This window comes from Cyprinus carpio, chromosome A7, assembly GCF_018340385.1.
Source record: "Cyprinus carpio isolate SPL01 chromosome A7, ASM1834038v1, whole genome shotgun sequence".
NCBI classification, from domain to species: Eukaryota; Metazoa; Chordata; class Actinopteri; order Cypriniformes; family Cyprinidae; genus Cyprinus; species Cyprinus carpio.
In genome coordinates this window covers 24,540,554-24,564,171 of record NC_056578.1, presented here as the reverse complement: position 1 = coordinate 24,564,171, position 23,618 = coordinate 24,540,554, and the positions used below count along the sequence as shown (strand labels likewise).

Below are 23,618 nucleotides of genomic sequence, written 5' to 3'. Positions count from 1 at the left end.
TCGAGACTTTGTCCACTAAGGATAGAACTCAGAGTCTTCTTAGTGACATTATAAGTCGTTCACAAATTCCTCCAAAATGGGAACCAGTAGGAGGATTAAAGTTCCAATTAAATCCCTTCTGAAGCAGGAATGAGTTGATTTGATTATGATTTCAGTTTTTCCAATGCATCTTGTAGTTCACGCTGGCCTCCAACAAAATTAGTGGCATTGTCTGAACGCATCTCGACTACTTGTCCTCTACGTGCCAGAAAGCATCTTAATGCATGAATAAACGAGTCTGTATCAAGTGAAGCTGCTGTTTCTATGTGGACAGCCCTTATGGTCAAGCATGTGAAGGTTACTCCATAATGTTTTACAGCGCTTCTTCCCCGTTTTACTTCAAATGGGCCAAAACAATCCACTCCAACACATGTGAACAGTGGTTTGTCAGGTGTAACTCTGTCTTGCGGTAAATCAGCTATCTGCTGATTACCAGCAGTCCCATGCAGGCATCTACATACTACACACTTGGACAAGATTCTTCTTATCAGAATCAGAATCAGAATGAGCTTTATTGCCAGGTATGTTTACACATACGAGGAATTTGTTTTCGTGACAGAAGCTCCGAAGTGCAACAAAATGACGGCGACAAAAAAACAAAAAACACATAATAAAAGAATAAAAAATACAAATAAGTAGGTAAGCAATGACAATATACAAATTGACAATTGTATGTGCAGGTATATTACAATAGGCAGTTATGTATGTACAGGTATATTATGTGCAAAAATGTAAGTGTACACTAAGTATGTGTGTTAGATAAATAAGTGTATGTGTATATAAATATAAATAGTGTTGTGTGTTGCACAGTTATTATCAAGTGTTCATTAGATGGATTGCCTGAGGGAAGAAACTGTTCCTGTGTCTGGTCGTTCTGGTGCTCAGGGCTCTGTAGCATCGACCAGATGGCAACAGTTCAAAGAGGTAATGTGCTGGATGTGAGGGGTCCAGAGTGATTTTGCCACTCTGGATAAGTATAGTTCTTGAATAGAAGGGGCGGTTGTACCGATGATTCGCTCAGCAGTCCGGACTACACTCTGTAGTCTTCTGAGGTCAGATTTAGAAGCTGAGATGAACCAGACAGTTACTGAAGTGCAGAGGATGGATTCAATGATGGTGGAGTAGAACTGTTTCAGCAGCTCCTGTGGCAGGTTAAACTTCCTCAGCTGGCAAAGGAAGTACAACCTCTGCTGGGCCTTTTTCACAATGGAGTCAATGTGAATGTCCCACTTCAGGTCCTGAGAGATAGTGGTGCCCAGGAACCTGAATGACTGCAGTCACGGTGCTGTTCATGATGGTGAGTGGGGGGAGAGCAGGGGGGTTTCTTCTGAAGTCCACTGTCATCTCCACTGTTTTGAGCGTGTTAAGCTCCAGGTTGTTGAGAGTGCACTAGACAGCCAGCTCTTTAACCTCCTGTCTGTAAGCAGACTCGTCACTGTCCTGAATGAGGCCGATGAGTGTGCTGTCATCTGCAAACTTCAGTAGCTTGACAGAGGGGTCCTTAGATGTGCAATCATTGGTGTACAGGGAGAAGAGAAGTGGGGAGAGAACGCAGCCCTGGGGAGCTCCAGTGCTGATTGTACGGGGGCTGGATGTGTATTTTCCCAGCCTTACTACCTGCTGCCTGTCTGTCAGGAAGCTGTTGATCCACTGACAGACGGAGGTGGGCACGGAGAAGGTTTGGAATGATAGTGTTAAAGGCAGAGCTGAAGTCCACAAACAGGATCCTCACGTAAGTCCCCGGTCTGTCTAGGTGTTGCAGAACATAATGCAGTCCAATGTTTACTGCATCGTCCACAGACCTGTTTGCTCTGTAGGCAAACTGAAGAGGATCCAGCAAGGGTCCAGTAATGTCCTTCAGGTGGGCCAGCACCAGTTTTTCAAAGGACTTCATGACCACAGACATTTAAGCCACAGGCCTGTAGTCATTTAGTCCTGTAATTTTGGATTTCTTTGGGATGAGGATGATGATGGAGCATTTGAAGCATGAAGGGACTTCTCACAGCTCCAGTGATCTGTTGAAGATCTGTGTGAAGATGGGGGCCAGCTGGTCAGCACAGGATTTCAGACAGGCTGGTGTAACACAATCTGGGCCTGGTGCTTTTTTCCTTTTCTGCTTCCGGAAGACCTGGCACACCGCATCCTCGCTTATCTGTATTGCAGGTATGGGGGAGAGGGGAGTTGCAGGAGGTGTGAATGGTGAGAGCAGTTGTTTGGAGAGGTGTTCAGGATGGGTTGCAAGAGTTGTGAATGGTGTGAACGGTTGTTTGGAGAGGTGTTCAGGGCGGGTTGCAAGAGTTGTGAATGGTGTGAAAAGTTGTGTGGAGAGGCGTTCAGGGCAGGTGATGGGTGTTCTTTCAAACCTGCAGTAAAACTCGTTCAGATCGTCTGCCAGTTGTTGATTCTCCACAGTGCTGGGGGATGGTGTCTTGTAGCTGGTGATCTCTTTCAGACTTTTCCACACTGATGCTAAGTCGTTGGAAGTGAACTGAGTCCTTATTTTTCCAGAATAATTCCTCTTTGCCACTTTGATCTCCTTTTACAGTGTGTATTTAGCCTGTTTATACAAGACATTGTCCCCCTTCCTGTAAGCATCTTCTTTGGCCTGATGGAGCTGTCTGAGTTTTGCAGTGATCCATGGTTTGTCATTGTTGTAAGTTAGATGAGTCCTGTTAGGAATACAGATATCCTCACAGAAACTTATATATGATGTAACAGTCTCTGTGAGCTTGTCCAGATCGGTGGCAGGATCTTCAAAAACACTCCAATCAGTGAGATCAAAACAAGCTTGTAAATCCTGCTCTGCATCATTAGTCCATCTTTTTACAGTCCTTAATACAGGTTTAGCTGATTTTAGTTTCTGCCTGTAGGTCGGTATAAGATGAACCAAACAGTGATCAGAACATCCCAAAGCTGTCCGTGGAACCGAGTGATATGCATCCTTTATTGTGGTATAATAGTGGTCCAATATATTACTGTCTCTAGTGGGACATGTGATGTGCTGTCTGTATTTTGGCAGTTCACGGGAGAGATTTGCTTTATTAAAGTCCCTGAGAATGGTTAAAACAGAGTCCGGGTGTTGTTGTTCTGTCTCTATGATCTGATGGAGCGAGCTGTCTGGAATGGTGTCATTTAGCCAAGTTTCCGTGAAACACAGAGCAGCAGAGTGTGAGTAATCCTTATTTGTCCGGGAGAGCAGAAGGAGTTCATCCATTTTGTTGGGTAGAGAGCGGAGATTTGCCAGATGGATGCTAGGCAACGGCATTCAAAATCCGCGTTTAGAATAGTCAAAAACCGGTAATATATCGGGAGATGTGTGGTGCCGAATGTCCAGCAATTCGTCCCTGGTGAAACTGATTGCAGGAATATAACTAAAGACAGGACAAACTAACAAAAACACAAAAACAACTGCAGAGCATGTCACGGAGGCAGCCATCCTGTATCGGCACCAGCGACTACTGAATATTATGGCAGAACTAGCACCAGGAATCCAGTATCTATGCCGTAGTTTGGCCAATTATGCCAATAATGTCCAATATCATGATGAATTTGACGCAGAATCAGATCTGAAATGTGTAAATTCTAGGCCAGTATTACTGGATGTAACTTCTTCAGGCATCATTGCCTTGTCAAGACCTCCACCAACTCTGATTATATCTGATTGAAGTACTGGGTTAAGTCTATAGAGTTGACTACTCCGTTTTACCACTCCATCTTTTCTTAGACTTACCAGTTCTTCAGAATATCTTTTCTTTTGGCAAAGATGAATCATTTCTAATTCAGCCTTTTCCAGTTCCTCAAAAGACAACAAATTTGAAGGTACACGGGATCTGAAATTTTGCATCTTCTTGTTAATGACTGTCTCTTGTCACAACTTGTCCATGTCAGGAAAGGCAGTCATCAGTTTTTTTCCTTTCCTTGCTGAGGTCAATTAAAATGTTTCTCAGTTGAAGGATCCAAGCCATGTCTTTTTTCAGACGCATCCAAGAAGAGTAGTAATTAAAGAATGACATAAAATCATACTCTTGATAAACTTGTAAAGTATTTACCAGAACGCTCACTTTCACTTCTGGGTCACAAGTCGTCATTACATCTACATCGGTAGTATATATTGGCCACGCCTCTTTTGGCCAAAGTAGAAATGAAGGACCAGAGATCCATATCTGGTTTTTCAAGAATGAACCCACCCTAATACCTCTGGATGTCAGGTCAGCTGGATTACGGGATGAATTCACATTCACATTCAGATAGAACTAATGGCCGAGATAATTCCTCTTCTAGTAAGAGGTCTATCCTTGATGGTCACCTTAAACTTGAAGACATCAGACTCTGCACACCACAGCACTCCCAAAGCTCTTTCCAGAGGCAAGGTGTCACGCTCCAAGTCCAAATTCTTTACTTTCTTGTCTCTGTCTTCCTCGGGTATGGCGTTCAACACAGTGCGGCTGTTACTTATTAATTTTGTTAAACTAAATCCACCTCTGCTGCACATTTCAGTGAGCCTTAGGTACAATTGCACAGCATCTGAATCTGTAGGTACAGATACAAGATAATCGTCTACATAGAACTTATTGTAGACAATGTCTACAGTCTTGGAACCACACAGATCCTCATGGTCTTCTGCACACTTTCTCAGTGCATAACTAGAGCAACTAGGAGAGGACGTTGCTCCAAATAAATGAACCAACATTCTGTGCTCTTCCAGACTGCCATCAGTATTTCCTCCTGGCCACCAAATAAACCTCAAGAGATCACAATCAACAGGATGCACCTTGACTTGGTGGAACATTGATTCTATGTCCGCCATTACGGCCACATACTCCAATCTGAATCATACCAGAACACTCATCAGAGGACTAGTTAAATCTGGACCTCGCAGAAGATCTTCATTCAATGATGTTCCATGGTATGATGCTCCACAATTAAACACAACTCTGATCTTTTGTTTCTTGGGATGATACACCCCATGGTGAGGTATATACCATAAGCATCCATCAAGTTTTTCCAGTTCTGCTATGGAAACTTTTTCAGCATGGCCTTTTGAGATGACATTTTCCATAAAGGTGGTATAATCTCCATGAAAGAAGCGTTTTTTCGAAACTTTCTTTAAAGACTCAGAGCGTGTTGTTCCACAATTGCTCTATTATTTGGCATCGCCACCTTTTCATTTCTAAGTGAAAGACCAATGTGATAATGCCCATTGATAAGCTTTACAGAATGTGACACAAAATTCATAAATTGTTGTTCTTCAATTGACATTCCTATTTGTTCCTCTTGATCACATTCAGGACAGTCAGCCTTGAACTGTTGCTCCCACAACTCATTCAGCTTCATAACCGTTATCCTATTAACAGTCATATGAGGATGATCTTCAACAACATGCTCTTCCAATTGCTTAATAGGTCCATTAACTGCCCATCCAAACATGGTCTTTATAGCATATGGGCCATTGTCTTGACTACGAATGATCTGCCATGGCTCCAATGCCTCTGGCACACTAGCTCCAATCAACAGTTCTACACCAGCATCAATTGACGGCAAACATGTGTGGCTTAAATGAGGCCAACAAGCAAGATCATTTTGTGTGGCAATGTTAGATTGGTCAACAGGCATCGTCTTCTGTGTGTATACCTCTTGTAAAGAACAGAAATGCTCTTGATTCAAACCTGACACCTCCAAATCCTTTAGAACATGACAGGTGATGGATTTGTCCTGATTTATGGTTCTCATTAAAATTCTAACTTTCTTTGCAGAAAGATTGAGCTTGGTCATCAAATTCTCAGTGCAGAAAGATGCCGAGCTCCCAGAATCCAGGAAAGCATAATTTGTCACAACCTTGCTTCCTTTCTTTGATTTCACACATACAGGAACAATAGACAATGCACAATTATCTCTACCAGCCCCAGTAAGGCCACTAGATTGAACAGAGACCAAAGCACTGCCCACTGTTGGCTTAGATTCTGTATCTCTACCATACTGAGTGCTTTTTCTCTCTGGTGAAAAAATATGAAGAAGACTTGGGTTTAGGTGCATATGTACCTGTTAGTTTTCCCAGTGTTGAGCCAGGAAGGGGATCAGTAGCTGGAGCACTCACTTTCTGTTGACTAATTGTAGCGGCGTCCACTACTCAGCCTCTTAGCAGATACTGGACGCTGCTACAAGTATGCTGGCCATGCAAGAACTGGGATGTTTTCAGCTTTCAGGAATTGTGTACAGATCCTTGCAACATGGAGCCGTGGACTATCATGCTGCAATATGAGGTGATGGTCGTGGATGAATGGCACAACAATGGGCCTCAGGATCTCGTCACGGTATCTCTGTGCATTCAAAATGCCATCAATAAAATGCACCTGTGTTCGTTGTCCATAACATATGCCTGCCCATACCATAACCCCACCGCCACCATGGGCAACTCGATCCACAACACTGACATCAGCAAACCGCTCACCCACACGATGCCATACACGCTGTCTGCCATCTGCCCTGTACAGTGAAAACCGTGATTCATCCATGAAGAGAACACCTCTCCAAAGTGCCAGACGTCATCGAAAGTGAGCATTTGCCCACTCAAGTCGGTTACGACGACGAACTGCAGTCAGGTCCAGACCCCGATGAGGATGACGAGCATGCAGATGAGCTTCCCTGAGACAGTTTTTGACAGTTTGTGCAGAATTGTTGCAGCAGCTGTCTGGTTGGCTGGTCTCAGATGATCTTGGAGGTGAAGATGCTGGATGTTGAGGTCCTGGGCTGGTGTGGTTACACGGTGGTCTGCATTTGTGAGGCCGGTTGGATGTAATGCCAAATTCTCTGAAACGCCTTTGGAGATGGCTTATGGTAGAGAAATGAACATTCAATTCACGGGCAACAGCTCTGGTGAAACATTCCTGCAGTCAGCATGCCAATTGCATGCTCCCTCGAAACTTGCGACATCTGTGGCATTGTGCTGTGTAATAAAACCGCACATTTTAGAGTGGCCTTTTATTGTGGCCAGCCTAAGGCACACCTGTGCAATAATCGTTTATAATTTTGTTCAGTGTATGTTTATGCATTTATTTATTTGTTTCCTCTCTTTCCTCAACAGTACAGTTCATTGAAATCACCTTACTTCTATCCAGTGATCGAATTGAATCAAGTCTTATGGGGGTCCCCACAGTTTTTTTTAATGGGTGGAGTGGGGGGAGGGGGGTTAGTGTTAGTGCAATATAAAATATTGTATATATTCATAACTATATATACCATTTATTAAAACAGACTTTCATAAAAGAACTTTGTGTAGAACTTGATCTTTTGTGTTGATCAAGAATAAAAAATATACATTTTCAGTAAAGGCAATGGTATATAAACTTCTATTTTAAATGGCTTAAGTAAGACTGGATTTAGAGTGTGACAAAGCAGCAGACCAAAAAAGGACAACTGTGGCAAAAGATGCAGGTGACTATTTATAAGGCAATTGAAGACCCGCAAAAAATATGACTTCAAAATATATTGAAATGTCTCTAAAAACGCATTCATAGTTTCAGTACGCAATGATAAAGCAGTCGTCAGTAACTTCAAAATGACTGTAATAAAAGATGTTAATTTATTTAAATGTTTTATCCACATTTACAAATAAAATTGTAATAATTCCAGCCTTACAGAGCAATGGTGCCAACTGTCCCTTTTGCGCCACCTGATGTTGATTTCGCAAACGAGTTTCACACGTGATACGCATTTATTTCCACAGCATATATAGTATTCTATATAGTCTTTGATAATATACATTTTGGTTTACTACCTAATGTATGTCGTGCACAATTATTTTGATTTATTTTCAGAATTTCTGGTCACAACATAACTACTTTTTATGACACAAGTCCGTTCTGATAATTTTGCAATAATTATAAAATTACAGTGAAAAATGAGTGCAGGTTCCAATGTACGGTATAAGGTAAGGCATACAAATGCTCCGACACACACACACGTGTCTATATATATATATATATATATATATATATATATATATATATATATATATACATACATGCATACATACATACATACATACATACAGAGAGAGAGAGAGAGAGATCACATTACTTCTCGTCCCAATTTCGAGTTGAGATTTATGAGTCTCCTGTTTTTTGTAAAGTTGGCTTCTGTTTTCCCTGTATTTCATTCCCGCGCTTTCTTGCCCTGCCTGGTCTTCGAGTATTTTGATCTTGGACTATTTATCTGTTTTATGATTGTTTGCTGCCTGCCCTGACCTTCGCCTGTTTAGTGAATTACTCTTTTGGATTGCCTTTTATGTACTGTTTCGCTGGTGTTTGACCTTGCCTGTTGGACTATGTTCTACAATAAAAGCCTGCAAGTGGATTCCCACTCCGTTGTCACTACGCCTCCTTCGTTACAGAATTACCAGCCACACCCAGATCCAGTGGCTTTTAGAGCATTCCAGGCCAATCATGGACACAGTGGACCAGCTACTATACCTTCGGCAAAGAGATTTGTCTATTGAGAATTACGTTCAGCGATTTTGTGAGTTGTCCTATCAAGTACCTTCTGATGAGATCATGTTAAAGGACCTTTTCCGTTATGGTCTTAATTAACCAACAAAAACATGGTTACCTGAAGGGAAATTTGACTGTGGTTTAAGGGACATTATGGACTATGCTCTCTTGTTATGTGGTTCTCCTTTCACTCTGGGAGAGGCAGATGACTTTAAAGCCACAGAGACTTTTCATAAAATGGCCACCAGCCCAGAGACTTTTTGCAAGATGGCTGCCATTCCTGAGTCTCGTCCCATAATGGCCGCCATTCCAAAGCCTGCTCATGTCAAGCCTGCCAAGCCAGAGCCTGAGCCACGTCAAGTCATAGCTGATCTTCCTGAGTCAAGTCAAGTCACAGTTGATCTTCAGGAGTCAAGTCAAGTCAAAGTTGATCTTCAGGAGTCAAGTCAAGTCATAGCTGATCTTCAGGAGTCAAGTCAAGTCACAGCTGATCTTCATGGGTCAAGTCAAGACACAGCTGATCTTCATGGGTCAAGTCAAGTCATGATTGAACATCATGAGTCAAGTCAAGTCTCAGCTAATCTGCCAGAGCCTTGTCACGTCTCAACTGATCTGCCAGAGCCTCCTCACATTTCAGCTGATCTGCCAGAGCCTCGTCACGTCTCAGCTGTTCTTCCAGAGTCTGGTCATGTATCAGCTGATCTTCCAGAGTCATGTCACGTCTCAGATATTCGTCCAGAGTCATGTCGCATCGCACCTGATCATCCAGTCACGTCGCATCGCAGCTGATCATCCAGAGTCACGTCACATCACATCTGATCATCCAGAGTCACGTCACACCACAGCTTTTCATCCAGACTCACGTCACATTGAATCTTCAATTTGTACGGTTTCAGCCAATACAGGTGATTTTGAGTTACCTGTTAGTTCACTCTCTGTCTATGCACCCAATCTTGAATCATCTATTTTTCCAATGTCAGTTAGTGATCCTTGTGAGGAATTGTCTGTTTGTTCAGTGTTCCAAGGTGTGTCTAGCTCAGAAGCAAGTCAGAAGTTTTACCAGTTTCAGTCAAGGAATCTAAACCTGAACAGTCTGCTGGTCTAAATGTAGCTGTTGAATCTGTCAATGAACTATCTGCCTGGTCAGTCCTAGTCTGTAAGCCTGTTTATGAACTGTCATCTTGTCCAGTATCCCAGAGTCAGTTTGATTTCCCTGTCTGCCCAGTCCCAATCAAGGAACCTGTTATCTGCCCCATTTGTCCAGTTAACTCTGTCACTGCCATAGAAACCATACATGAACTGTCTGCCTGTTCTGTTTGCCCAAATGTGTCTGCTGAACTGTCTGTCTTGCCAATCCCAGTCAGTGAGTCTAATTATGAACTGTCAGCCCAGTCCATCAAGGCCAAGGAGAAGTTTGCTGGCCAGTCAAGCACTCCAACACCATGGTCATTTAACCAACTTTTGGTGCTTTTGGCAGTGTGGGCAGGTGCCAAATCCTGCTGGAAAATGAAATCAGCATCTTCAAAAAGCTGGTCAGCAGAAGGAAGCATGAAGTGCTCCAAAGTTTCTTGGTAAACGGGTGCAGTGACTTTGGTTTTCAAAAAACACAATGGACCAACACCAGCAGATGACACTGCACCCCAAATCATCACAAACTGTGGAAACTTAACACTGGACTTCACGCAACTTGGGCTATGAGCTTCTCCACCCTTCCTCCAGACTCTAGGACCTTGGTTTCCAAATGAAATACAAAACTGGCTCTCATCTGAAAAGAGGACTTTGGACTACTGGGCAACAGTCCAGTTCTTCTTCTCCTTAGCCCAGGTAAGACGCCTCTGACGGTGTCTGTGGTTCAGGAGTGGCTTAACAAGAGGACTACGACAACTGTAGCCAAAGTCCTTGACACACCTGTGTGTGGTGGCTCTTGATGCCTTGACCCCAGCCTCAGTCCATTCCTTGTGAAGTTCACTCAAATTCGTGAATCGATTTTGCTTTACAATCCTCATAAGGCTGCGGTTCTCTTAGTTGGTTGTGCATCTTTTTCTTCCACACCCTTTCCTTCCACTCAACTTTCTGTTAACATACTTGGATACGGTACTCTGTGAACAGCCAGCTTCTTTGGCAATGAATGTTTGTGGCTTACCCTCCTTGTGAAGGGTGTCAATGATTGTCTTCTGGACAACTGTCAGATCAACAGTCTTCCCCATGATTGTGTAGCCTAGTGGACCAAACTGAGAAACCATTTTGAAGGCTCAGGAAACCTTTGCAGATGTTTTGAGTTGATAAGCTGATTGGCATGTCACTATATTCTAATTTGTTGAGATAGTGAATTGGTGGGTTTTTGTTAAATGTGAGCCAAAATCATCACAATTAAAAGAACCAAAGATTTAAACTACTTCAGTCTGTGTGCATTGAATTTATTTAATACACGTGTTTCACAATTTGAGTTGAATTACTGAAATAAATGAACTTTTCCACAACATTCTAATTTATTGAGATGCACCTGTATATGGAGTGCTAGCGCACAGGCTACACAGGTGAGTCTTGAGACACTATTAAACCACCAAGTTTACTCTTCTTGCTCGAGACTACAAAACACAACTCTTATGTCACATGACAGCCTGTTAAGACTAATTTGTGGTGCTGTGTACATTCGCATCCGACCCACAGCCAGTTTTGCCCATGAACTTATTGAATGCCTACCTGACCATGAGGTAACCAATGCCATATGCCCAATTTGATCTTGTTTAAATGTTCTTTATTGTAAATGTAACAATCTGTAAAGCTAGTGTTGTATTGTTTTTTGCAGCCTGTTTTTGTATAACTCAAATGAAACAAAACAAGATTCAATGAACACAAAACAATTCCAACCAATTCAAATAGCAGTAAAACATAAGCACTAAAAAATAAAAAAGCAAGCAAGACTGAAGAATATTGCAAATATGTACTCATCAAAATACTAGAAAACGTTAAAAATCTTAAGGGACTTTGTTGTGCTTAAGTTTTAAGCATTTTAAGATTACCAGTTCCCTCTGGAAATGCGAGAAGATGGGAGGGTTTATTATTATTATTATTTTAAAATCTGCATTTATGATAATATAATAATTGTCCAAATCAACTTAAAATTCAATATCAAAATTCAGAGAGACAAATAAATAAATAAACAAATAAATAAAATCATAGTTTTTAAGTATTTCAAAGTATTTCAAACTTAGCCAAACATTTAAGTTGTTCCAGATTTTTTTGAAAATGAGTTTGAATAAAAGAAATGGTTCAGTGACAAAAGGTGCACTCATTACTATCCAATTTAAATCTGTGTCTGAGAATAAATGTCAGTAATTATTTAAAACTTACCCTCTTTAGCCTTTGGTAGAAGAGAAAGAATTTGAGACACTTTCTCTATGGAGAATTCAAAAACAAGGGATCAGTCTCTAACTTTCAAAAGGGAAATCCTGTGCATTTAAAATCATTTTTAAAGCACTATTATTACAACTTCCTGCATAAAGTTAAGACCAGAAATTATTAATTTACTTAGTCTTGGAATCACCATCAGAGCCAAACCCGCATTAAACATGCCTGAATAAAAGAGATTGATGCTAATTACACCTGTCCTCCTTTTTTTCCTCATTGAAAGTGAGATCAAGGAAAGACTCCAAGAAAGGAAAGAGGAATAATCAGCTGAGCTCATGGGTATTTCAGTTGAATGGTGTGCTGTATGTGTCACAGAGGATACCTATGATCTATGACCTATGATGGCTACAATGATTGGTTATTCAAATACATACATATGTAGCATATCTGAAATCACAAACATTTACAAAGACATTTTATACTTTGAAATAAAATACTTATAAAATGTGTCCTTAGGGACAATTTTAGCTTTGGGCAAACTGGGGCTGGGAAAACATACACTATGACAGGTGCTATAGAGACTTAAAAACAGACAGGCATCATTCCTTGAGCCCTACAGGAGGTGATCCAGACTTATGATAAAGAAGCACATAGTCAATGCTTCTGCTCTTATGGTTAACAAATCATCTCTCATTTCCTCAGGTTTTTCAGGAGGTGGAGCGTCACACAGATCATACTTTCTCTGTTCATCTTTCCTTTCTGGAAATCTATAATGAGACTATGGTAGACCTGCTCTCCATCTTAAAGCAGGACAACAGTTTGAATAGTGGGGTTTTAACTGTGTTAAGATTAAAATAAAATTAATTTCAGCAAAAATAGTATATTTCCTGTAAACAGAATTCGTATCGGTTTGTGTTTGCACTGTTAGGGGCAAAGGTTTGTTCTTATCTCTCATCACTTCTGTTGACAAACTGGCTAATGAAAAACAATATGACATAACCACCCTCAAAAAGCCAGATATTTCATTAAAGGTCTCATTACATTAAAGTAATTGACAAAAATGTGAATGTTTTACCCACATGGCCAAACGCAACTGCTAAAGCACATTCAGAATTGGATTTTCATATTTTTGTTGCAAAATCAGCACATCTGTGACGAATAACATTGCCCCCACTGCACTACAGGGGAGATGAACAGAATCATTGGAGAACATGCCCTTAATAAACATCCGGATCTCACTGCATTTTTAGTATCCACATTGAGTTAAGTCCGCAACACATGCCTCATTAGATTAATAATTTCAAGACTAAAATATACTGATCTTAAAATGCTTGCGTAAACTGGACTTTTTAAATAAGGTGGTATTTTTTGGTATGACATTAAATATGTGTTTGTGTGTGGCAGACTCGCTCTCACACACTGTCAGATGCAAAATACATCACCTTTAAACTGAACCTGGTGGACCTGGTGGGATCTGAAAGACTTAGCAAAACTGGGGTCAGTTCGTTTTTCCTCTTATAACCATATGTGCCTTACAGTTCAGCAGGACACTGCTGAATGTGTACTATCTCAAATATTAGAACTGTTTGCACTAGTGTGTTAATCTTGGCAAATTCCTCAAATGCTCTCAAAGACTCGCTTGGTCAGTGTGCTCCTGCAGTTAGTGCTCCCATAGAACTTCACCAACAAACCCACATTAGCAGCAGCTAATATTCAGCCACAGAACGTCAACATGTAAACCATCCTTTTGAACAATGGGAAAATCTTCATTTCTGAAAAAAAAAAAAAAATAATAATACAATCATTAATGGAACATGTCTGACCTAATGATTTCTCTCTGGCTCAACAGGAGGAAACTGTAACACAGTGCTTGTGGCCAACGTATATGGTGAAGTGGCACAAATTGATTTTTTATTATAATATATCCATTGAGACATCGTTGAGACAAGTCTAAAAAAAACTCTAGTTTCTCTTGGCAGTTTTCAACTCTTCACTTTGCCACCAGAATGAAATGTGTGCAGAGAATGCATTAATCAATGAACATGTCGACCCAGTGGTAAGATTTTATATATATTAAAGGGGTCATATGATGCGATTTCAATTTTTCCTTTCTCTTTGGAGTATTACAAGATCTTGATGCATAGAGAAGATCTGTAAAGTTGCAAAGACTAAAGTCTCAAATCCAAAGAGATATTCTTTATCAAAGTTAAGACTCTGCCACGCCCCCCGAAATGCCTAGTTTAAACACGCCCCCACATTTCTATGTCACTATGTGGAAATATTTGCATAATGCCACCTAAATGCTTACACAAAGAAAGAAGGTGTGGTTTCAGTAACCACAGTTAGTGTTGAAGCAGCCATGTCAGGGAGCTGTGTGTTTCTAGGTGAATATGGAAATATGACTTTGCTACGACAATCCTCTGAATCAGCTACTGTAAGTATGTTTTGTTATTATTTTAAGTATTTGCTATTGACTGTTCAAATGCGGAGTTTTATTCATCTTGTGTATGTGCACGCGATTGTGTGTTTGTGTGTGTATGAGAGAGAGAGAGAGAGAGAGAGAGAGAGAGAGAGAGAGAGAGACAGGGTCACACAGTGGAGTCAGCTGTCCTAACCATCTGTGGCTTGTGTACTGCTAACACACATGAGCTTCATCACTGTGTCTGTCACGCGACTCTGTTCCCCTTTCACGCTTGAACTGATGGTAAAACTAAGGACATTATTAACTGTCTTTACATTTATTCTGAAAGATAAAGCTCGCGATTATGGAAAGGGGTGTTACATTTCCGATGATTGCTTGAGGTGATCGGCCATTCACAATGTACTGGGTCAGTTGGCCAATCAGAGCAGACTGCGCTTATCAGAAGGAGGGACTTTGTAGAAAATGACACGTATGAGAGTGGGGGGACATAGAGGACCTACAATAATGTACAGTATTTGAACAATAATGTGTTTTCTGAACATTAAAGCATGTCAACATATTCTGTTACACCAAATACACAAAATAATGATCTTTAAAAAAGCATCATATGACCCCTTTAAAAAGCTAACACTATAATCATCTAATAATAATAATAATAACTAAAAAAGATTCATGTGCACATTCAACTTAAGCGTAACAGTTTAATGCAGAAAATGGTTAAAACTGTGACTTTATCAAGCTTCAGGTGAAAAGACTAGAGAAAGAAATCCAGATTCTTCAGGAGGAGCTGTCCATGTATAACACGCTGGTGACCAAAACACTCAAAATCTGATGCTTTTTACACACCACAGTTATCCCATCAACAAATGACCACCAATTTTGGGTTTGCCAAGCTATGACACTTTAATGTCCTTTTTGCTCGTAGACTAATTGGGTTGGAGTTTCTAATGAGATCCTTTCAGAGACACAGGTGGAGGAAGTGAGGAGTCAGGTGCAGAGACACCTTTCTGGATTACTGGATGAGATCCCGGTAAACACCATAGTTTATACGTCAATGCTTTAAATATTCAAGTTCACCTTTTCATTAATCAATCTTATTAAAACTGAATAAATTATTGAATGTTTCAGATTGTGAGCATTACACAAATTCAGTGTGCTGTAGCTAAATCTTCACACAGACATCAGCGAGCTGTGTCACCTAAACCAAGTAAAGCAAGAAAAAACAAACAGATCAGCAGGTGACAATCTCTTTTCATAATGTTTGAGACAGGATGTGAAAAACTAAAGCATGTTTCATGTATTCATGTTTAAATCTAGATATTCATGTTGAAATACACAGCTTTTAAAATTTTCAAATGTAAAGCATTGTACACTTGCTGAATTGTAAATATTTACTGAGGAAAACTGCTCATATACACTGATCATACACAAACAGACTTTAAAGTCATTCCGAACACAATAAACACACACAGAAACATGCATTTCATTGCTAGAAGATGCATGAGAAATGAACCCAAAATGTTCTAGAATTAGCTCAAAATATCAAACATTTTATATCATGGTCTGAAGCTAAACAATCAAGAGTCTGTGCCTATCACACACCAAATGATTTTCTGGGAAATCTCTCAACTCCTGTTAGGTAAAATCTAAAGACTGTAAACAGGGACAAAAATCTGGGCAAAAGTTGTGAAGTGTATTCCAGCCTTTAGTTTGCCATGTTCTCTGTTAATAAACATGATGAAATCTCTGTGATACAGAGTACAGTGTGATGCAACTGTGTCCATCTACCCACTCATTTCAGTGACACTTTTCTAGCAATGTAAATTTATGTACTTAATTTGAAAACATTAAACAGCAATGAGCATACATGGCAATCATTACATTTGAGAGAGTTAGATATATAAAATTGTCATTCTAAAAATCATTTCCACTTAAAAGGCCATAATTGTCATCAGACAATCCCTGCCTCCATCTATGTATATTTGGAAAAACCAAAACCTCACCATAAACTAGGAGCATTTTGAAGTAACCAACCAAATTGAAAATGGACCACCATGTTGTGAATTCAGTACTTCAGTAAATCTGATCTTGAGCAGAAAAGGAAGGAGCAGTGAGTCAACGGCCAGTGGAAAATGCAACTTTGCAAGCTGAACAGCCTCTAAACCTGAGTGAATCTGACATGACCACACACGAACCCCAACAACAAGCTCCAGAAGAACTGCACAGAACTGAGTAAGCACTTCCTTACACTAGCAGAGCCGGTGAGCCTGAGGAGACCTCTGCTGACCGGTACCAAGTACTGCTGCTAATAACTGTACACTATGAAATTAAATGCATGTCAAATTTCATGTATTTCTCAGCTCTCCTTGACCCAAAGCTGAGGCTTTTAAAGATTTCAAGGCAGAACGAGGAAGTGAGATCAACCGCATCCTAAAGGAGAACAAGGCTGTTCTGCTGGAGCGCATGGCTCAGTTACGCACACTCACAGATGCCATCAATGTCACTAAACGAGATCTTGACTAAATTACATATGAACTGTGGCAATTCAGAAAGTGAACACAAAGCCAGGGTGAGCATTAGATGACTCATCTGAATCTGTTGATTTGCCTACAGTAGGGAAGTGTAGGAATGGAGAATAAACAAGTTAGCTTTTGAATGAGATGTAGTTATCATATGGACCTGAAGGCTGTTGGTTTCACAGGTCAGTTTGTGAGTGCGGAGGGGGAGCCTGTGCTGGAGGAGGCTGAACTGTCTCTAGTGATCCAGCTGAAAGAGCTGAAGAACCATTAGAGACAAGCCTACGAGGACTTCAGAAGCACAAAAACAGAAGTCAGCTACTGTCAGCACCTGGTGAATCAGTGCCGCACACGGCTGCTCACAGGTGAGCTTCTCTGGTTCTCCACACATACTGTTAAAATCTCTCCATGGTTCTCAGGCTTCTCCATTTTTGATGAGAAATGAAATAACTCCACTGATTCAGATAAGTTGTAATAAATAATTGTCAGCATTTTCTGTAACAAAAACACATACGACACATATCTATCTACCTGATCTATACAAATATATTAATAGTTATTTACTGCACCTCACTTTTATACAGTACATAAGCTCACCTCTCTAAAGCCAGTGATGTTGCTTTTGTTTTGTGTTTCTAGAGTTTGAGAGCTGGTACAATGAGTCTTTGCTGTTTTGCTTTGCTGATGAAGTGTTGTCAGTGTGTCTTAGAGAAAGGACTGGTTCGGCCGGGTCACATACCTGTGGACAAAGCTTTAACGCTGGTGCAGTGTGACGGGACATACAGCCAAGTATGATGACCCATACTCAGAATTCATGCTCTGCATTTAACCCATCCAAAGTGCACACACACATCAGTGAACACACACCCGGAGTCAGTAACATCCACACATTAGTTGTGTTTGATAAAAAGATAGAAACGTTTCTCAGCATATTAGAATGATTTCTGAAGGATCATGTGACACTGAAAACTGAAGTAATGGTTCCAGTGTGATTGAGTCAGATGTTGTATTACTGGACAGATGGAGGATGATGAAGAGCAAAGTGATAGTCTCCATCACAAGCTGCATGCAGACAGTACTGTGTCTTTTTACAATGCCTATAACAGGACTCTAAAAAGGGTAAGACATTCACAGACACCCGATATTAGCTTTCATTATTCAACACTCAAACTATGCTGAATGCAATGCTATTTAATGATATAATGAAGGTGTCTTTTGTTTACAGAGGGGAAGGAGACAGGTGTCCCGAAGTCCAGAGTCTGTGAGGGGAAGCAGGAGTGAAACAAAACTCGCTCCTATTCTCTCAGTCGTCTGATGAAGGTCTCTGTCTTCAGAGTACTTGACACTCCCTGAAGCATGTCTCCATGAATGTGTGAATTCAGTAGGACATATGAAAACATCTGCTATTTGAAACCTGCTTGTGCTGTATGATGTGCTAATTTGTCCTTAAACTTGATATTGTTCAAAAGCAAGACAAGACAATCTGTCTATAAAAAATGTTTGGATAATTTTTCAGTTTCTGAAAAGAACTTACTGTGTATTTTTTCCTGTACTTTATTATTGTTAGGTCCTTGTTAGAAATGTTTTTTAAAGGGGTCATCGGATGCCCATTTTCTACAAGTTGATATGATTCTTTAGGGTCTAAATGAAAAGTCTGAAACATAGTTAGGTTAAAATTTCTCAGTGGTAGTGTAAAAAACACTTTTTACCGTCAAAACAGCTCTTTTCAGAGCAAGCCATTTTGTAGCATTTTCCTTTAAATGTTAATGAGCTCTGCTGACCCCACCCCTCTCTTCCGAGCCACTTGCTAATTGATGACCCCTTTAAATGTCAGTTTACACTTTACAATACATTTTCCACTTTAAGAAAACCATAGTTCGCTCTAATCAGAGGCAAAAACAACCCAGTACTTCAGGTTGTTAAATGAAAAGTAAACTTTATTATTCCTGAACCACAAAATAGACTTCTTTGGTTGTACAAATTCACTAGTTACAGTCCTGAATGAGCTCTATCCCCAGACCTTTAATCCCACCCTCCCCTTTAGCAAAAAAAAAAAAAAAAAAAAAAAAAAAATTCCTCCCCAACAATAAATCAAGACAAGAAAACACCAAGAGAGATCAAACTCTTCTGCTTTGAAAAAGTAAAAATGTAGTGAATCCCATTATCCCATCAGTTACAGAAAACCAACTTTTTTTTCTCTCTCAAACTACAGTTTTTAAAAAATACAATGTTGAGCAATCCCAAACTGTTATTAAACTGAATTTCAGTTGATGAGAGCAACACAAAAGCTAAGATTAGTAAATTTAAAAAAAAATGTCATGTTGACAGGTTCATCGTGACACAGTGTTGATGGCAGCTATGGTGAACAAATGATTTGAGAACAGTGAAATAAACATGTTTACTTGAAGGAATAATAAAAGTCTATCACACAGGATTGACAGTAAATTTGCAAAATTGCAATAAGCCAATATACAAACACAGGGATCAATCAGTCAAGACCCTGGTAGAATCATCTATACCCTTCAGACTTTAGTTTGGTCTTGGGGCAGAAAGGCTCAGATTTGATTTTAGCTTTTTTTTTTTTTTTTTTTTTAGCATTTATACATTATTCACACAATGAGCTTTTCAGTGGCTTTAAAAGTTCAACTATTTAAAATGTAGATTAGAAAACATCTACTACCTTCACACACCTGTCAGAACAAGACAAACAAAAGATGTTTACAGAAATTTTTAGATGTTTACGGAGACCAAATGTTCTCTGATGATTCAATTTTCTCCTCCCACACCCAAAATGATACCATAGGTTTATGGAGAGGTACAGTTATGTCTGGCGAATGATGGGTTGTCAAAGATCGAAATTCTCAAGTCTGGTCACTCTGTGTAGCACAGGGAATGATTCAATGTATAGATGGCCCAGAACAAGACGCAGAAATACAAATGGAGAATGCGTTTTAGTGTCTTTGAGGAAGATCATCACCGAAGGAACAAAAATCTTATGAAACCATTATCCACTTCATTTTATTCTCCTAGTCCAGTAAAGGAAGACTAGAGATCAATTAAAAGGTTTAGAATGACGCTGCTCAATACAGTAGGTCAGTCTTTTTGATATGGCATGATCATACATATTAGGAAAAGGTTTATAACAGATCTTTAAATAAGGTCAGATGCAACCTTTCAAAAATATTACATTCATTTGCATCACCTTAAAGAAGAAATTCTGTTTCGTAACTGATATGGATAGAAAATGGAAATAAAGCTTTATGCCAAGGCCTCATTTTCATTTTTAAAATGCTGAGTGCAAGAAAATTTATCCCAAACCCAAAAATCAAAATTTGTCACAAAATCACAAGTAATCAGCTTATACATATGTCAAAAGCTTCAATTTGTTCCTCTACTGTATTGGAATCCCATAGATTAAAAACAGTATATTACATTAATAAATTACATTTAAAAGGAATAAAAACTTTTTTTCTGATTATGAATTAAAGCAACAAAAGTGAAAGTCTGGCTTAAATGGGGCAGTGAAGGTAGCAGTATGTCGTCTGCAAACTGAATCTCCCAAGAAATGAGCACAGTTACGTTTAAATAGCTCTTTTTCTGCCTTTCCACATTTTCATTTCTAGAGGAGGTTTTGAAAGTGTTTAGTAAGAAAGCCATATCATCTCTTAAAATAACTCTGCTTCTAAAATGCCGACAGACAGAAAAACAGGGTAAAATAGGTAAATCAATCAGCCATCCTCTGGACCTCTCATAGTAAAATCTGAGCAACCCTTTTCAACTGAAAAGGCAAGACTAGCATTTGGGAGACTCCCCTCCTAACCGGTGTTGTCGGCACTGAAATAAGAGTGGTTTAATATCTGTGTACAATGTGTATTTCAGAGCATTCTATGCCATGTGTGGCATCTCTTAGCATTAGATGATCGCTATGTGTGTTTTATCTTCACAGTTCAGATGCATTAGTGTGTGAGTGTACGGTTATGTGGGCACTGGAGCCTCCAGGCTGCGGCGGCCCTGTCGTAGTTTGCGCTTGTTACTGTAGAGAGCCATCTCCTCTAGAGCAGATGTGGTTGCCACAGGAACTTCAGGATCTACAAGAGACACTGAAAGGAGAGACAAATGTGTTAAATATTGTACTGTAAGAGGAGCTGCCATCTTTCACGCTGCACAAGTAAAACGCCCCTTCATCCACGGAAAAACTGACAGCTTTTATAAATCAGAGTGTCCTGCTTTTGTTTATGCTTCTATACCATCCCCTTGTCTTTAAATGCATATCGATTTCATTTAAAACCCACACACTCCCGCAAAGCAGTGATTCAGGCGAGCCATTCGGTGCACAAGCTGAAAGGCGGAGCTGCACACCATGCAGAAAACCCCTGCAGAGCACTGATCACATATATATGCACTGTACAGCTATGCCCTCTGGATTAACAAATCAATCCCTATTTTAATAAGAGTCAGTAACAGATCTCCTGTTAGACATACAACAAGTTCACCAATTTTTCAAAACATAGAACATGCAAGCTGCAAAAATTATGTTAGTAATTTTACTGCTAATGCAGCAGAGACAGCCTTTTTTGAAATTGCTTGATTATACACAATATATTGGTACCATATCAGTTAATGGCTAATATTACAGATTTGAAAGAACTTGATTCTTGATACTCAACATTCTGAGTCTGAAATTTACTAATAATGTCCATTGCCAGAACTTTTTGTACACTATATTTAAAATCTATATTAACATTATTTGGTGAAAAGCCATCTAGTAAGTAGTATGACTGTACACAATCCCTTAAATGTAAATCTAGTTTAAAAATTCAACCCAAATATTTGTGTCCAATTATTTACTCATGTGGCAAGCAGCACTGTAATAAGTGGGATAAATGTACACCCAGCTGGTTGACATTGAAAAAATAAACAACTGGCAAAATGATTTCATAATAACCAGTTGTATACACAATATTCCTGACATATCTGTCAATATTAGATGTGTTATTAATAGTGTTGGGTAAGTTACTCAAAAAAAGTAATAGATAACAAATTACTTATTACTACTTGAAAAATGTAATGTAAAAAGTAAAAAGTAATCAGATTACTAATTACTTTACTTTCAAGTTACTTTGAAAACATATCAAACCAAAAATAAAAAATACACTACAAAGTAGTGCTGGGCGGTATACCGGTTTACACCGAAAACCGGTGTATATTTTCGTTACGATATTAATTTTTAATATACCGCCATACCGATGTATTTAATTACTCAACGTCCGGAACGCTATGCTGCGCCGCGGCCGCGGCACACTGTTTCAGACGGACCCTTTACAATGTTGCACTTCTAAGCAGCGACAGCGGTAAAAACAGTAGTGCTCTGGTGTTACGTTATAACGCCTGTTTCACACATACTCCGTCTGCAGTGCGCATTTTTTTACGCACCCATGTTAACGGATTCCAGCGTTCATACTGCACGAGGTTGCGGTCCATCAGTGCGTTCCAGGAGCGGTGCGTCTGCAGCAGTGCAGCGAACGTTTATGTACCGAGCATAGACAGTAAAAGAAATGGACACAGCGACCCCATTGGAACTCAATTGAGACAAGTGAAGCCCGTTTTTAGCGATTTTTAGAACTTCCGTTTCTGACGCGCAGACTCAAACTAAGCTTGATGACGTCAGCAACCTGTCTGACAGATGTAAACCTTCTAGTAGCTGTGCGTGCAAACTGCCATCGTTAATCTTGCAGAGACGGCGAGCTTGAGCGGGGAGTTCTTTGGCCTGAGTGAGCAGGAGTAAGTATTCTGATTAATTATTTTGTATAGTATTTTAAAATGTAACGCCAGTACGCCATATCTCTTGACGTCTCCCCGATTGCCTGCGAGCTTTTCCTCCTGTCTGTACGGTAATTTCTCTACGGTGCGACAGAGAGTCGAGTGGTTATGACGCAATCGTTAGCCTATTTTTACACAAAAACTGTTTCTACGGGGCCATAATGTAACATAGAAGGTAATGGAGCCCTTTATACATTGTCGTGTATCTTTAGAAATAAATAATGGACAAATGGAGTCTTTTAACCGCCTCAGATGTAAAGTTATTCGCTGTCAAAGTGACGCAAAAAATGAATGGGAGTCAATGGGATGCTAACGCAAGTGAAGTTCTGCTACAAGATGGCGGCACGCGGCCGACTTCAACTTCCGGTCGACTTCCTTGCCCCCTGGTACCGAGTCTATTTTTGCTGTGCTGCATGCGCTGAATTGTGACAGCGCATTGTTCGCGGGAAAAATGAACATGGATTGACACGGAAATGCAGTCATTCACAATAAATGTATACTAATTAAAGCTGTTTCACACACAACACATGGGTTTTTGGCTAGGTTTAAAACAAGAAAAAGAGCACATTTAGATAAACAAGGAAAACAATAGCCTATATATATTCACTTTTATGGAGGCAGAAAAACAAAGTTCATTAAGACCCGTGGGGTTGCTTGTGAAATATTTTAACAAGAAAAGTAGGCTAATTATTGTGTTTAAATGTTTTGCCGCTTGCTTGAGCAGCTTATTATACAAACCTAGAAGTAAAATGCATGAATAATGCGTTGTTTATATTTATTGAGTTTAAACTAATGTCTATAACTATGAAAGATTGTTACTATTCTGTGATAAAAGACTCACAATGCTGAGAAAAAATATATATATATATATATATATATATATTGTGTGTGTGTGTGTGTGTTTTTTACATGATATGAAATCAAAACAATGAAGAAATGTTGTGTTTGTGGACTAAACAGCCGCGGATCAGTAGCGGACTGCGA

The 23,618-nt window shown here is 39.8% G+C and overlaps 1 protein-coding gene and 1 long non-coding RNA gene across 15 annotated transcripts in view; one reads left to right on the top strand and one right to left on the bottom strand.

The window, feature by feature from the left end:
• Nucleotides 1–15,161: 15,161 nt before the first annotated feature.
• LOC109077448 lies at nt 15,162–18,288 on the top strand. Its single transcript, XR_006160479.1, has 7 exons — nt 15,162–15,328; nt 15,427–15,536; nt 16,395–16,530; nt 16,659–17,179; nt 17,454–17,603; nt 17,835–17,933; nt 18,040–18,288. It is a non-coding gene; the product is annotated as an uncharacterized LOC109077448 (long non-coding RNA).
• Nucleotides 18,289–18,724: 436 nt separating this feature from the next.
• LOC109077475 (scribble planar cell polarity protein) overlaps nt 18,725–23,618 on the bottom strand; it is an 88,385-nt gene continuing 83,491 nt past the window's right edge. For all 14 annotated transcript variants that reach the window (XM_042760544.1, XM_042760538.1, XM_042760548.1 and 11 more), the window contains one exon: nt 18,725–20,914. Coding sequence is in view for 12 of the 14 variants with exons in the window: in XM_042760538.1 (XP_042616472.1) it covers nt 20,790–20,914 (125 nt within the window). In the remaining 2 variants the exon portion in view is untranslated. The remainder of the gene's footprint in view (nt 20,915–23,618) is intronic.